Source organism: Conger conger, chromosome 11, assembly GCF_963514075.1.
Source record: "Conger conger chromosome 11, fConCon1.1, whole genome shotgun sequence".
NCBI lineage: Eukaryota > Metazoa > Chordata > Actinopteri > Anguilliformes > Congridae > Conger > Conger conger.
Genome location: NC_083770.1, coordinates 14,722,610 through 14,738,345, shown reverse-complemented (window position 1 = coordinate 14,738,345; position 15,736 = coordinate 14,722,610). Strand labels below are relative to the sequence as shown.

General features: G+C 44.2%; 1 protein-coding gene across 1 annotated transcript; it reads right to left on the bottom strand.

The window, feature by feature from the left end:
• Nucleotides 1–7,369: 7,369 nt before the first annotated feature.
• Nucleotides 7,370–15,685, bottom strand: c11h9orf85 (chromosome 11 C9orf85 homolog). The gene is made up of 4 exons (XM_061260734.1): nucleotides 15,315–15,685; nucleotides 13,832–13,938; nucleotides 11,423–11,536; nucleotides 7,370–7,807 (listed from the first exon to the last, which is right to left on the bottom strand). Exons 1-4 carry the CDS (start codon nucleotides 15,414–15,416, stop codon nucleotides 7,555–7,557), a joined length of 576 nt encoding a protein of 191 aa, XP_061116718.1. The 5' UTR covers nucleotides 15,417–15,685; the 3' UTR covers nucleotides 7,370–7,554.
• Nucleotides 15,686–15,736: the final 51 nt, after the last annotated feature.

The following is a 15,736-nucleotide window of genomic DNA, read 5'->3' as shown; positions in this document are numbered from 1 at the left end:
CCGGCTATTCAACATTTGCTGGAAGCAGCAAGGGATGTTTCCTCTCTTCTCCCTATGCTTGCCCTTTTTATAGAAATGTGCCTGGGAACAAGGTTTGCATAATCTACTGGACTGCTTGTTAAGGCGTTCACTCATACAATTTCCTTTAGAAGTGAAACTAAGAAATCAGCCGTGACATTCATCTGACTGTGAGCTGGAATTTCCAGCATGGAAAGTAGAGCAGTCAACCACAATGGTATCATAATTAGAAATGCAATAAAGCCCTCAAAATAGTGTTAGTCTGACTGTCAGCCAATGCAGCAGTTTGTCCAAATACAATAAACATTTCATTTGATTCCTTACTTCAAGATTTCACATCGTTCAGCTTATTAGTTTCACTGAAGCAACATTCAACTCACGACGGAAACTAAAAAAAAAACATTTTTGGGCTATTGCAAAAGTCATATAGGATATCAGAAAATTAAAGCTATTCGATTTTCACTTTCGGTTCGAACTTATTTCACAGTGAAATATTTTTTCAATCAATTTCTTACATAATGATATATAGACAATTTAATTCGACAAAAATTTTTTTTGCACGGTCAGATGAACGACACGGGCACCGTTCCGTTCAACAAGATTGCAAATGGTCAATGAGTTAGTTCTCGTTTTTGCCCGTATCTATGTGCATCACAGCGTTCACATTTGTACAACAACTGTCACGTAAAAACGTGGTATTCCGCAATACTCACGCGGGTGGGTATTGCTTTCTTACGGTGTTCTCCCTAAATAGCAGAATTAGCTCAGCGCACGTACGCCATGCTGTCACATTGGTCTGATTCATCTCCAGACGGCTATTACGCTTTAAGCGTCGGGTGAGAGGTGGGGCCGCAAAACAAGAGCCTCAACTGTAGTGGTTACAGGTTGAAAATGAACAAAGTCGCCGAGTTAACTGCCTCAGTAGCGAAGTATAACGGATAAGCAACATCCATATAGTTTATACCACACAAGATAGGGAATGTAAGTCGTATTTCGAAGTGTGTATGGTAAACAAGTTCCCCCTGATGAAAAAACAGCTCAAGACAGGTTTTGAAGCAGCTGGTAGCTGGTTGACCAGTTAAGACCAGCTCCTAGCTCAACATGGTTTAGCTGGTTAACCAGTTCAGACCAGGTCCCAGCTTGACATGGTTTCACCAGCTCAAGCTAAGTTTTGAAATACCATAGCTGGATTTTACAGCAGGGTCACAGGGACTCATGTGACACAGAAACTACACTGCCATTTTACAGGCACGCTAAAGGAGCCGATTTGTGTGATTTGCAATGCCGAGCACAAGCTTAAAAGACCACGTATGAAGGGCGCTGGGCTGGACAGGCTAGTTTGGGGCAAATGAATGCGTTGCAAGTATTTTAAAAAAAGGATGCCTTGGCAAGCGTGAAACATACAGAGGCCTATACTCCACATCAGACAAAAGCGGCTTATATGCATGCTTAATCGTTTAAGGGGGAACATTTTAACTCTGCTTTCTGCATTGCATTGATCCACTTAAAATGCGTTCTTATCCGGAGTAGCCTAACTAACATAGTCAATATACAGGCCCCCCTCATATCATCCATACAGCTGGATATTCAGGCTACTGAAGCAATTCAGGTTGAATACCTCGATTAAAATAACGGCAGTAGCTACACCACCTGGGAATGAAATATAACATAACATAACATAACATAAGGTAATAGGGAGAACAGGCCATTCAGCCCAGCAATGCTCGCCTTTTTCTTACCCCTAGGTGTACCTACCACCTAAATTGCCTAAAAGCTAAATAAAATCTAACACCATATCAAGCCTGGTCTTGAAAACCCCCAGTGTTTCTGCTTCCACTACATGTGCTGGCAAGCTATTCCACACATTGACCACACGCTGTGTGAAAAAATACTTCTGAATATCTGTATGGAATTTCTCCTTAGCCAATTTCCATTTGTGTCCTCTCATTCTGCTAACCAAACTGAACCTGAAGAATCCCCTATACTTCACTTTGTTAATCCCTTTAATTAATTTAAAAGCCTCAATTAAATACCCCTTATCCTCCTTTTACTAAGATTAAAGAGATTAAGCATCTTAAGTCTATCCTCGTAACTCTTATCTTTTATACCTGGAATCAACCTGGTTGCCCTTCTCTGAAACTTTTCTAGTGCCTCTATGTCTTTCTTATAGTGCAGTCCCCAGAACTGCACACAGTACTCCAAGTGTGGTCTAACAAGAGTATTGTATAAGGTGAGCATAACTTCCTTGGACTTATAATCAATACTCCTGGCTATGTATCCTAACATCCTATTGGCCTTCTTTACTGCTACCGCACATTGACTGGAACCCGAAAGGGTTTGGTCAACTATGACCGCCAAGTCTTTTTCCACTTGAGCACTATCCAATTTTGTACCCCCCAAGAAGTAGTCCTGCTTTATATTTTTATTTCCCACATGTAGAACTTTACATTTAGCTGTATTGAATTTCATTTGCCAGGTTTCCGCCCACATCTGAATTCTGTTTACTTTACATTACATTACGTGGCATTTAGCAGACGCTCTTATCCAGAGCGACGTACAACGAAGTGCAAATCAAACACAAGTATAAGTGCGAAGAGGATCTGAGAGGACAGTACAGTTCTGAGTCCTAGTGTAAACATACAGAAAATCAGAACCCTTGAAGAGTACAATCAACTTCCAAACTAGCATACCACAGTTGGCAGCTAGAATACCTTGAGTACAACAATACAACAGCCAATAAAAAACAACAATATCTATACAAGTAACAATATCTATACAATTTATACATAAGTGGCATTACAGCCTAAGGCTAATCATGGTGGTGAGTTGGGGAGGGAAAGGTGTAGCCTGAAGAGATGAGTCTTCAGTCTGCGTTTGAAGGAGGTCAGAGACTCTGCTGTTCTGACATCCATTGGGAAGTAGTAGAGTCTATACTATTAGCTAAACCTCCAAGTTTTGTATCATCTGCAAATTTAACTAAATTACTTTTAATGCCCATGTCTAGGTAATTTATGTAAATGAGGAAGAGCAGTGGCCCCAGCACCGATCCCTGAGGGACTCCACTTCCCACAATACCCTGCTCGGATAAGGCCCCTCCTACTACTACTACTCTTTGTGTCCTGTCCCATAGCCAATTCTGAGCCCACTTGGAAATGGCTCCTACAATTCCTACCGTCCTCATTTTGATAATGAGTTTGTCATGTGGTACCTTATCGAATGCTTTTTGAAAATATACACTTTCGAAAACCATGCTGGCTATCCCTTAGAATGTTATCCTTTTCAAGAAATAATTCCAGTTTGTCCCTAATTATAGATTCCAGTATTTTACATGTGATACAAGTTAGACTGACAGGCCTGTAGTTTCCTAGATTGGTGCGGTCCCCTTTCTTATATATTGGTATTATATTACCTTGTTTCTAGTCATCTGGTATTTCTCCAGTGTCTAAGGACTATCTAAAAATACTTAACTCTTTGAGTACCCTTGGGAATATGCCATCTGGGCCTGCTGCCTTATTTGTCTTTAGATTATGTAATTTATCCAATATTTATTCCTCTTAATATTGGCTAAAACCTTGTTAGTACTGAGTATGCCTTCCAGCCTACTAGTAACCTCCTCCATGGTAAAACTCTCTACAAAGTAGGCATTTAATGCCTCTGCAATGTCTTTATTGTTATACAGAAGTTCTCCTTTCTTATTCTTAATGCACTTGACCTCCTCTTTAATTTTCTTTTTCCGACTGCAGTATTGAAAAAATCGTTTGGGATTCCATTTAGCATCATCCGCGATTTTACTTTCATTTTGGCTACCCTTAGTTCTTTTTAAACCTTAGCACGCATATTACAATATTCTGCTTTATTACTCTCAGTGCTGTCCTTTTTATATATCTGATACAGTTTAGTATTTTTTGCAAACTATATATAGCTGTATTCATCAACTGTGGAGATTGTTTTCCCAATTTACATTTCTGCGCCGTAGGAATAAAATTACACTGTGCGTCAAGTACAAGCCTTTTGAACCTGCTCCACTTTTCATTCACAGTTCTGCAATCAAGAACTTGCATTTACACCTTCGGGCGACAACCATTGTGTACACCCAATCAAATAGGCTTATAAGACTTCTGCTTCTCCTAAGCTCTCTTTTTACAACCAGTGTTGGACTTCGATCGATGAAAATACCTTAGTCGTCCATTATGGACTCTACCTTCATCAGAGTAAGTTAGGCCATTTCGTGTGCAAGCAAACTCACAATTACATCTAAATTAACCAAATAACCATTAGACACAGTCCGACATTTCACTGCCTTCACTTTTAGAGGCCGGGCACATTAGAGTTTAAAAGGCAAATTCTATTAAATAAAATGTTTCACACAGAAGAGCGGTCCAAACGAGCCTATTGACAACGTAACATGATGCAACTGCAGGGAAAAGGCGCGGTTCCACTCTGACGACACTGGAGGAAGTGTAAAGCCAATGACTAAGCGCTAGTTCCACACAGATTTAGCTCCGTTAAATCGAGAATTTCAGCAGAAAAAGCCGTTTGAAAAGTGGTCATACAAGTCTGAAAGGATCTGTCAGTAACCTTTCAAATTGGCGGTCACGTTTAAATGACATAGCTACCCTTGCGGGAAAAAGCCTGGCTCAACTTCAGTGTGAACAAGATTCGTGCAGCTGAATTAGTTCATTTGTTTCTATACGAGAGTCCAAAGGGTGTTGGCAGAATGTTCCTGTATAAGTACACAACCGGGACACAACTCAAACATGTTGCTCATCGTTTCCTGCTCATGCTGAGAACGAAAGAAGATAAGAACATCAACCATAGGGGCGATCGGGGCACAAAAGAACACGGCATGTTGAAACATGGGGATTTCCCAGTTTCATTTGGGCAAGAAAGAGGTCGTGTTTTCACTAATGTATTACGCGCTTCTCATGGGTGATTGGCTTGAAATATGTGTTAGAAAGGGAGACTTTTTAACAGACTGTTGAAAGTAACACAAAAACTCTTGTCCTTAACTACACATCGAAGCGTGTACAATGACACGTTAAGTGGTGTTTTAACACATCTGTTTTGAGAGTGAATGTGTTAAAACTAGGCTAGGCAGAATAAATAGAATACAATACAGCGATCCTCATGCCCACGTTCAACACGCTTTCCAAAATAGGTTCTTCACAGTGTCTTTTTACAATTCAACCTGCGTAAAATAGGCTTCTCAGATATTTCCTGTAAAACAAAGATAATGCCGCTACCACGAATATTTCAAGCCAACTGTGTGTGAACGGCTTCTGCATTTGTGGTTTCCTCTGGAACTTTAGGATGAGCGGCGCCACCCTTTGATGGAGGGGAGCTATTGCAGGTGAACCCTGGAAAACCCATTGGCAGGGGAAGGCGGTTGGTGTACTCCAGGGGTTGACCAATCTTATCCAGAAAGGGCCGGTGTGTGTGTGCAGGTTGTTGTTTTAGCACACTAAGATTCTACTCATCAAGGTCTTGATTAAAGACCACGATTAGTTCATTAGTATAATCAGGTGTGTTACTGCTGCACCCACGCCGGCCCTTTTAGGATAAGATGTACACCTCTGATGTACTCAGAAGTAGAAAACATGTATTTTTTTATGAATGTGTATTAAACGTCGAATGACCCACCAGTCAACAGAACAAAAAATAAATAAAATAAATAAAACAAAAAACCCATACACTCACTCACAATTCGATATTTGCTTCTGCATGTTAGTCAAAATGGACGACTAACAAATCATAATTCTTATAGGCTATGGTATAAGCTATGGGCAACTTAACCATCATCAGTCTTCGCGTTGCCTAGTGTCCTGCCTCGCCCTGCTTCAGCCTACCACCATATTCAAATATCGAGGGAAGGCATTAGACAATGTATGCGCTATACCAGGGGTCGGCAACCCTGGTCCTGGAGATTAATTGACCAATGAAAGCCGTTGATTACACATTTAACTCACCTCACCTGGTTTCTTGGGTCTGAATCGGTTGCTTATTTTAAGGTGGAGACGAAAGCCAGCACACCCTGCGGCTCTCCAGGACCAGGGTTGCCGACCCCTGCGCTATACAATATAGGCCAAGGGTACTATATTGCAGGCTATAACCTAATGATCCATGTTAAAAATGGATTTTTCCGACAATCTCAGCATTTTTGGATGTTGGCACATGCATAGGGTCATGCCAAAGCACTTTCACTTCATTTTCCCCCCCTTATTTTAAGCATCTCATCATTTTAGTGAAGCTGAACGTTATTGTTCAAAAGAGGAACATATGTTCAGGGCTTCTGGTAAATTCTGACGCTGTTTTTAGTTTTAAAATAAAATTGTGTGCAAGTTAAATTGATTTTACATGTATGATGAGACGGTCACTGCAACATCGATGTTAAACATTGTATGCGATCCCTTATAAAGAACTACTGCTGTGACTACCCTCTGTGTCTAATTGACTTGTAGGCTGCTTAAAGTTGTTTCTCCTTTTCCCTACCTGGTTGCTACCAGGTGGGTGGGGCTAGGGAGCAATTATCCCTAACCAAGTGCACCTGCCGAAGTTTCTGGTGCAGAGGCTTAAAAAGCCACCAGTCTCATTATAGGGGGGTCCTACTGAAGCAGCACATTTTGTCATGCTTGTAGCGTGTTTGGTTTTTACACCAGTCTCACCATACTTTGCATTGCAGTCACTCACCTACACTACAGACTTGCTAACTACCACTTGATTTTTGTAAGTATGTTCTTTTGTATGAAATAATATACTTTTTTGCCAAATTGTGTCTCCAATTTTGTTATGGCCAGACTATTAACACTGGACTTACGCTGAACTGCCTTCTTAAATGCTTTTTTTATTATTGTTTTTAAAGTGTTCATTGCTGTGCTGCAATAACCAAATAAAACTGCATCCAACTCCCTTGTGAGGTCAACACCATCCACACGTTGAGCCACACTTTAACACATTTCATGTTTAATTTTCAAGATTGCTTTACCTGTTTTATGAATTGGCCAAAAAACAGTTACATTGTTGACTGCTTCCTGCAATCCTCCAGGATTAAATTAATTGTGACAATTATTGAATGGGCTCTGCCCTGAACAGTTGGTTTCTGTAGAATCTTTGTGGTCCCCTAATCATCCAGAAAATAATATTGCATACACTTCAAGCTTGCCTGTTCATGAATTCTGGAAAAATATTAAGTAAAGGTCTTAGCTAGATCTCTTGGCAAAGACAGGAACAGTTGCAGTACCAGGAATAAGTATTTGCCCACTTCCTGATTTCATCTATTATTGCATATTTGTCACAATCAGATCTTTAGACAAATGCAACATCAGACAAAATGAAATTGAGTAAACCCAACACATTTGGATTTCATTTATTTAATGAAAGAAGTTGTCAAACATCCATATCACCCCAGTGAAAAAGTAATCCACAGGATCCATCTAATATTTCATCTTGTCTAAAGATTTGAAATCACTGTGTGACAAAATCAAGGAGTGTACACTTTTTCAGCTCACAGTATGTGGAATGTGGGGTCTTTATGAAACACTATCCCAGCTTACTGGGGTCCTGTATCTGCAGAGTAGAGACCTGAGGTACAGGGTCCTTGCATTGTTTATTCCTGGGCCTTGTGTCACCATCAGAGCTGTCCAGATCGCTGCCTGTGTCAAATTCATCGTCAAAGTCATCATCTTCATCATCATCCTGTGCTCTGGTCCGTCTGCTCCGCCCCGTCCTCTCCTGGCTGGCTTTCTGAGCTCCACCTTCTTCCTCCACCTCATCCTCATTCTCAGTACGGAGCCTGAGAGAGGCAGGCACAGGGCCAGTCAAAACGGCAGATCAGTAAAGCACAAAGACACGCTTGTTATTACATGTAAAGCAGAGATCAATAAAGCACGAAGACACGCATGTTATTCTACACTCCTCAAAAAAATGTAAGGAACATTTAATCATCACAGTGTAACACAAGTCAGTTAAACTTCAGAGATATCAGTCAGTCCATTTAGGAAGCACAAGTGATTGTGAATCAATATTACCTGCTTTGGTGCAAATTAAAGAGACAACAGGTGCAATGGAGATGCAAAAACAAAACAACCCCCAAAAAGGTAATTAGCTCTCTCCTTATCCGTCCTGACTGATTCTTCTCTAGTTTTGTGTTCTGCTAGTGTCTTTGTCACTACTGGTAGCATGTGACGGTACCTGCAGCCCAATCAGGTTGCACAGGTAGTCCAGCTCCTCCAGGATGGCACATCCATACGTGCGGTCACAAGAAGGTTTGCTGTGTCTCCCAGCACAGTCTCAAGAGCATGGAGGAGATACCAGGAGACCGGCAGTTACACAAGGAGAGCTGGACAGGGCTGTAGAAGGGCATCAACCCAGCACCAGGACCGGAATCTGCTCCTTTGTGTGAGAAGGAACAGGAGGAGCACTGCCAGAGCCCTACATAATGACCTCCAGCTACTGGTGTGCATGTTTCTGACCACATTCACTGACTCCATGAGGGTGGCATGAGGGCCCGACGTCCTCTAGTGGGACCTGTGCTCACAGCCATGTACCGTGCAGCTCGATTGGAATTTGCGAGAGACCACCAGAATTGGAGGTCTGCCATTGGCGCCCTGTTCTCTTAACAGATGAGAGCTGGTTCACACTGAGCACATGTGACAGGCGTGAAAGTCTGGAGACACCGTGGTGAACGTTATACTGCCTGTAATGTCATCCAGCATGACCAGTTTGGCGGTGGATCAGTGATGGTCTGGGGAGGCATATCCTTGGAGGGTCGCACAGACCTCCATGCCATAGCCAACGGTACCCTGACTGCTGTTAGGTACCGGGATGAAATGCTCAGACCGATGGTCAGACCTGACACTGGTGCAGCGGGCCCCGGGTTCCTCCTGGTGCAGGACAATGCCTGGTTCATGTGGCCAGAGTGTTTAGGCAGTTCCTGGATGAGGAAGGCATTGATGCCATTGACTGGCCCACACGTTCCCCTGACCGTAATCCAATTGCACACATATGGGATGTTATGTATGCATCCGACGCCACCAAGTACCGCCACAGACTGTCCAGGAGCTCACTGATGCCCTGATCCAGGTCTGGGAGGAGATCCCCCACGACGCCATCCGCCGACTCATCAGGAGCATGCCAAGACGTTGTCGGGAGTGCGTACAGGCAAGTGGGGCCATACACACTACTGAGTCACATTATGAGTTGCCGTGATAAAATTCACGCAAGTTGGATCAGCCAGTGATTTCAATTTTTTACTTAGATTTTCGGTGTGATTTTGAATCCAGCCCTCAATGGGTTGATGATTTTGGTTCCTTTTGACCGTTGTTATGTAATTTTGTTCTCAACAAATTAAACAATGTACATCAGTAAAGAGTTTCAACTTGAATACATCGTTCATCAAGATCTGATGTGTCCCTTAGGTGTTCCCTTAATTTTTTTGAGCAGTGTACGTAAGACAGAGATCAATAAAGCACAAAGACCCGCTTGTTATTGTATGTTAGACAGATCAATAAAGCAAAGACACACACGTTATTGTATGGAAGGTGGAGATCAATAAAACACAAAGACACACATGCTATTGTATGTTAAGTCTGAAGGTACATTTTGGGAAAAACAACACAAAAATGTGAAAACTAGGATAAGAGCGTCTGCCAGATTAAATTCTAGGCTGCTTTCCTCTCAGCTCCTGGACATGATATTTTCACCTCATTTTAGCCTCTGCAGAACATACGTTAACTGCACAAAATAAAAATGTGCTGCAGAACCCACAAAACAAGCTGGACAGAGCATCATACACCTTGAGCATCAGGTTATTTTACTATGACAGTGAGCAGCCTGGAAAAAACGTAGCCAAAACATCAAATTAGTGCAAACGCCATCCAATTCATAGCTGCTGTGGTTCTTCTAAAGATGTTTGTTTTACTATTTTTGCATTGCACAAGTAATCATGTTTTATGTCAATATACTATACAATTTCTTTGAAAAATAACACGCATTTTCACAACTGGGCTCCATTGCCTGCGTTCTACAAAGTGTCCACCAGAGGGCACTGACTTGATTGTCAGGTCCCAAGACGAGGATCCATGCTGTGTTTTCCAGCCATTTTAACTGAGGCAAATTGTCTGCTTTACCAAAGCAAATCTATGCAATTTATACTGCTAAGATGTCCCAACAGAAGAGCACAGGGTCGGGTTAGGGAGAGAGAGGGCAGGGTTGGGGAGAGAGAGTGCAGGGCAGGGTTGGGGGGAGAGAGAGGGCAGGGCAGGGTCAGGGAGAGAAGGCAGGGTCAGGGAGAGAGAGGGCAGGGCAGGGTTGGGGAGAGAGAGAGGGCAGGGCAGGGTTGGGGAGAGAGAGAGGGCAGGGCAGGGCAGGGTCAGGGAGAGAGAGGGCAGGGTTGGGGAGAGAGAGGGCAGGGTCAGGGAGAGAGAGGGCAGGGTCAGGGAGAGAGAGGGCAGGGTTGGGGAGAGAGAGGGCAGGGTCAGGGAGAGAGAGGGCAGGGTCAGGGAGAGAGAGGGCAGGGTCAGGGAGAGAGAGGGCAGGGTCAGGGAGAGAGAGGGCAGGGTTGGGGAGAGAGAGGGCAGGGTTGGGGAGAGAGAGGGCAGCGTCGGGGAGAGAGAGGGCAGGGTTGGGGAGAGAGAGGGCAGGGTTGGGGAGAGAGAGGGCAGGGTCAGGGAGAGAGGGCAGGGTCAGGGAGGGAGAGGGCAGGGTCAGGGAGGGAGAGGGCAGGGTCAGGGAGGGAGAGGGCAGGGTCAGGGAGAGAGAGGGCAGGGTCGGGGAGAGAGAGGGCAGGGTCAGGGAGAGAGAGGGCAGGGTCGGGGAGAGAGAGGGCAGGGTCGGGGAGAGAGAGGGCAGGGTCAGGGAGAGAGAGGGCAGGGTCAGGGAGAGAGAGGGCAGGGTCAGGGAGAGAGAGGGCAGGGTCAGGGAGAGAGAGGGCAGGGTCGGGGAGAGAGAGGGCAGGGTAAGGGAGAGAGAGGGCAGGGTCAGGGAGAGAGGGCAGGGTCAGGGAGAGAGGGCAGGGTCAGGGAGAGAGGGCAGGGTCAGGGAGAGAGAGGGCAGAGCAGGGAGAGAGAGGGCAGGGTTGGGGAGAGAGAGGGCAGGGTTGGGGAGAGAGGGCAGGGTCAGGGAGAGAGAGGGCAGGGCAGGGAGAGAGAGGGCAGGGTCAGGGAGAGAGAGGGCAGGGTTGGGGAGAGAGAGGGCAGGGTCAGGGAGAGAGAGGGCAGGGTCAGGGAGAGAGAGGGCAGGGTCAGGGAGAGAGAGGGCAGGGTCAGGGAGAGAGAGGGCAGGGTCAGGGAGAGAGAGGGCAGGGTTGGGGAGAGAGAGGGCAGGGTAAGGGAGAGAGAGGGCAGGGTCAGGGAGAGAGAGGGCAGGGCAGGGCAGGACAGGGAGACCAGGCCCAGGGAAAGGCACTCACGGAATAACAATGTCCTCCTTCTTCCCGCACTTGGCGCACAGCTCCAGCTGGAGTGCGCAGGCCTTGCAGATGATGTGGTACGCATCCTTCACCGCCTTCTGCAGACACTTCACACTGCGGTCAAACAAATAGCTGCCTTCACATACACATACACACATTCACATTCACATACACGCCTTCACATTCACATACACGCCTTCACATTCACATACACTCATTCACATACACATACACATACACGCATTCACATTCATGCATTCACATACACATACACGCATTCACATTCACATACACATACACGCATTCACATTCATGCCTTCACATTCACATACACATACCCTTACACGCATTCACATACACATACACGCATTCACATACACGCCTTCACATTCACATACACGCCTTCACATTCACATACACGCCTTCACATTCACATACACGCATTCACATTCACATTCACTCATTCACATTCACATACAGGCATGCAGCAATGCGACCAACAAAACCTCACCACAGCGTGTGGGAGGGCCTTAATCTTTCCTTTCACCAAAATGTGAGTTGGTAACATTACATAAAAGAGGAGTGCAAAAAAGAATAAGCAGAGAAAGAAAGAGAGAAATAAAGAGAGAAAGAGACTGACAGAGAGAGAGAGAGAGAGAGAGAGAGAGAGAGAGAGAGAGAGACACATTCTCTCTCAATCTCTGAGTGTGCATGTGTGCGCACTGTATCGATCCTTCAGCCAGACTGAAGCCCACTTCCCTTAAAGAAGTAAAACACCTTAAAGTGGCCTGGGCTGCCAGGAGAAAAGGCAGCAATGTGAAGCCCCGACAAAACATAGCAAACTATTTATTTACACGGCGAACACCACGCTGTAAACCTGGGGCAGGCCGACCGACGCAGACACGGTCTGTTCCTGCGGCGCCATTCGGCCTTTACAGCATAGGCCCCAATTCATTTCTGATTCGGGCTACCTCCCCGACACTCCCGCCAAATGGGAGCGAACGCACCTCGATCCTGTGGCAACACGTTGCACAGCATTCGGAGGAAACCTATCGTTCAATCAAGAAACCGGGGCAAAAACGCTTTCCGATTGAATGTGCCCCAGCAGAACCACGAGGTCCACGGCAATTATTTCTGCTTCGCAAAATACCTGATTGATCGAATCATTCGGCTGACTGACAGCCTTAAGAGCTTCCTTCCTTTGAGGTTAGAAATGCAATGGCTCAGCTCACAGAGGCACAGTGGTCATATGGATGCATTTAAAGTAAACAAAGCAAAGTAGGTAAGGGAGTAAGTGAGTGAGTAAGTACGCAACCCAGGACACATGCTTTGACATCTAAAAATGTTAAAGAATGACTCATTTACAAGGGTCACATCCCAAGATGCATAGCTTGAGCTGTTGCCATGGCATCCTGGCAAACCATTCTTCCAGTCCCCCAATTATATCCACGGTTATTCAGTGGCTTTTCCTCGACTCCAACTAAAGAATGGGGGGAATTCAGACTCAAAAGCTGTTGCTACAGCGACTATGTGCCTAGTGAGTCTCATTACCAAATCCATTTCAATGTCACTGTAGTGCCCTCTGGTGAAAACAGCCTGGTACTGCACCTACACGACGCCATCAGTGTAAGCATTTCAGGATGGGAAAAAGTCACATGACCAGACCTACGGAACCGCAGTGAACACTAAGGACAAACGTGCGGATTCCCTTTCACGCGGATACTGATGCCATGAACGCCGAACCCAGTTCATTTGTCCTGTGCGAGTCTTGAACCACATGCATGTGGATATAAAAAGGTGACTCCAGTGTAATTATAGTTTGAGTCTCAAACCAAAGTAACTTGGCTTAGTTGAGCCAATGGAAACCCACCCGTTCATACGGAGCTGGTAGTGTGCTTAGCTAAAATGGAGGACGGGGCATTAAAGACGGAGTGGTAATTGGAAGTTGGGGCATTAAAGACAGAGTGGTAAATGGAGGATGGGGTATGTGAAAGACGGAGTGGTAAATGGAGGATGGGGTATTAAAGACGGAGTGGTAAATGGAGGATGGGGCATTAAAGAGAGTGGTAAATGGAGGATGGGGTATGTGAAAGACGGAGTGGTAAATGGAGGATGGGGTATTAAAGACGGAGTGGTAATTGGAGGTTGGGGAATTAAAGACGGAGTGGTAAATGGAGGATGGGGCATTAAAGAGAGTGGTAAATGAAGGACGGGTATGAGAAAGATGTTGTGGTAAATGGAGGATGGGGCATTAAAGACAGTGGTAAATGGAGGATGGGGTATTAAAGACGGAGTGGTAAATGGAGGATGGGGTATTAAAGACGGAGTGGTAAATGAAGGATGGGGTATTAAAGACAGAGTGGTAAATGGAGGACGGGTATAAGAAAGACGGAGTGGGGAGTGGTTTACCATTTGCTTGGATGAGTCAGTGGCTTATACTTCATGTACTTTACTTTCCACTCCAGCACTTCTTTGCAGCGTTTGCAAATGCCCTCGTGGACCTTGTCATTGGCTTTCTGTGGGGGAAAAAATGTGAATCGAAGTGAAAAATATGAAAGCAAAATAGACAGAGCGACGTACAATAAAGGGCAAATCATAACCAGGGACAAATGTGCTGAAAAGCCTAGAGAGAAGTATGGTTCCACGTGCTAGAGTAATCACATAGGTGGTGTGGCTGGTGCCCTTTTAAAAGTAAGCTAATAATTGTCATCATTTAGCACACATCTTAAGTCATTCCAATCAATCAATTTTGATTCAGAAACAAATGATGTTGGGGGTATGACAATGACCTTATTTAAGGATATATATATACATATATATATATTTTTTTTTTTTTGTTTATTTACTTTCTCTAGCATTACAAGAAATCATTTGGCAAGCTGAAATTAATTAATTAATTTTGCATAATGAAAAACAGAGAAGTTGACTAAAGCCTAGAAACGAGAATCCTAGTGTAAGAGCTGGGATCAAAGCTTTGATGGCTGTTATTTTGACCTGCGTTCACTGACGTTTATGTGGTGCATGAGGGTTAACCCTGAAAGGAGGGACAGTCCAGTTAGTTCATTATATACAGTACAGACATCTGTCTTAGGCTGCTTGGTTTATCAGAGTCCATAAAAAGTCTCGCTTGGCTTAACTGATATTCACTCCAGCACAGTTGGGGGGTTATGTCATGCCTGGGTTAGTTCTGGCCCCATTCATTCATTGTGCACACGGGCAAGGGTGGACTGTACGAAATGACATGATACTGATACTGATTTACTTCAAACAAAAATACATATAGCTTTTACTAGTACATACAGGACACCACTTTCGTTTTAATACTTTTCGTTTTCTGCAATTGTTCCATTTGTCTTGTTGCCACAAATTCAAATCTCGCTGTGCTTTGAACAGTAGGTTTTTTTGGAATGTTTGTAAAGTACTAGAACTCCATTGCTTTCTACCCGGAGCGATTATTATACCAGCATTTGGATATTCAGTTATGAACATTATCCTACGTTTGCGATCTTGCACCAATAAAGGCTTAAGATCAGTAATTCCGACGCTTTTTAAAAATTATTACGGAGAGCGCATGCAGAACTCGCTCCTGGGTTTAGGGTCCGGCTTGGGGCAGAAAAGAAACAATAGTGGTCTTATGCAGGATCTAGCTACTAAACAAGAGTGATATGCGATATATCACTCAGTACAGGATAGATGACAGTGACGCGTGGCTAAATAGCTATACATTTACCGAATACAGAACAAAGCAAAGGACTTATCTATCTTACGAATCTAACCTGGGTACTTCAGATATGTCAAGACGAACGACGTATTTCACTGAAACATATTTCCAGGCGGTCTAATGTGTGGTCTACAAACATTTTAGCAAACTAGCCTGGCCCAGGCTACTCACCTTTACTTGAACACTTGTGCCGTACTTATTATTTCTGAAGGCAGTTGAGTTTTGATATTTCTGTCCTCGCGTCCGGGAAACATTGCCTTTCTGAGAACTCATCGTTCGCAATCAAACTGTAAACACGGATTTGCTATTGTGGTTTAAACAAAAAAAGATCTAGTCAAAACCACATGGCTGCTTAACGAGGGTGGCAATAACATTAACGTTACCCGGAACCAAACAGCCAATCCCATGTCGTCATTCAACCTGGTACGCCTTTATTTATTTATTTTTGCTTTCTTTTTCGCTTTCTTATCGACAAAAGGCTACACATGTTTGGCGGTCAATTGCTGTCTTCTTTTCCCATAGGCGTCCAGTTTTCTTTAATTTTTTTTCATTTTCCCCGATTCCTCTGTATGAAAGTAAGTGCATTACGTCAT

What these genes read in the sequence shown, in the direction of transcription:
- c11h9orf85 (XM_061260734.1), bottom strand. Translation starts at nt 15,416, where the DNA reads ATGAGTTCTCAGAAAGGCAATGTTTCCCGGACGCGAGGACAGAAATAT. An exon ending in CTGACTCATCCAAGCAAATG is followed by an intron (nt 11,537 to 13,831) that starts GTAAACCACTCC and finishes GTTTGACCGCAG; the next exon opens with TGTGAAGTGTCTGCAGAAGG. An exon ending in AAGGAGGACATTGTTATTCC is followed by an intron (nt 7,808 to 11,422) that starts GTGAGTGCCTTT and finishes TGCCTCTCTCAG; the next exon opens with GCTCCGTACTGAGAATGAGG.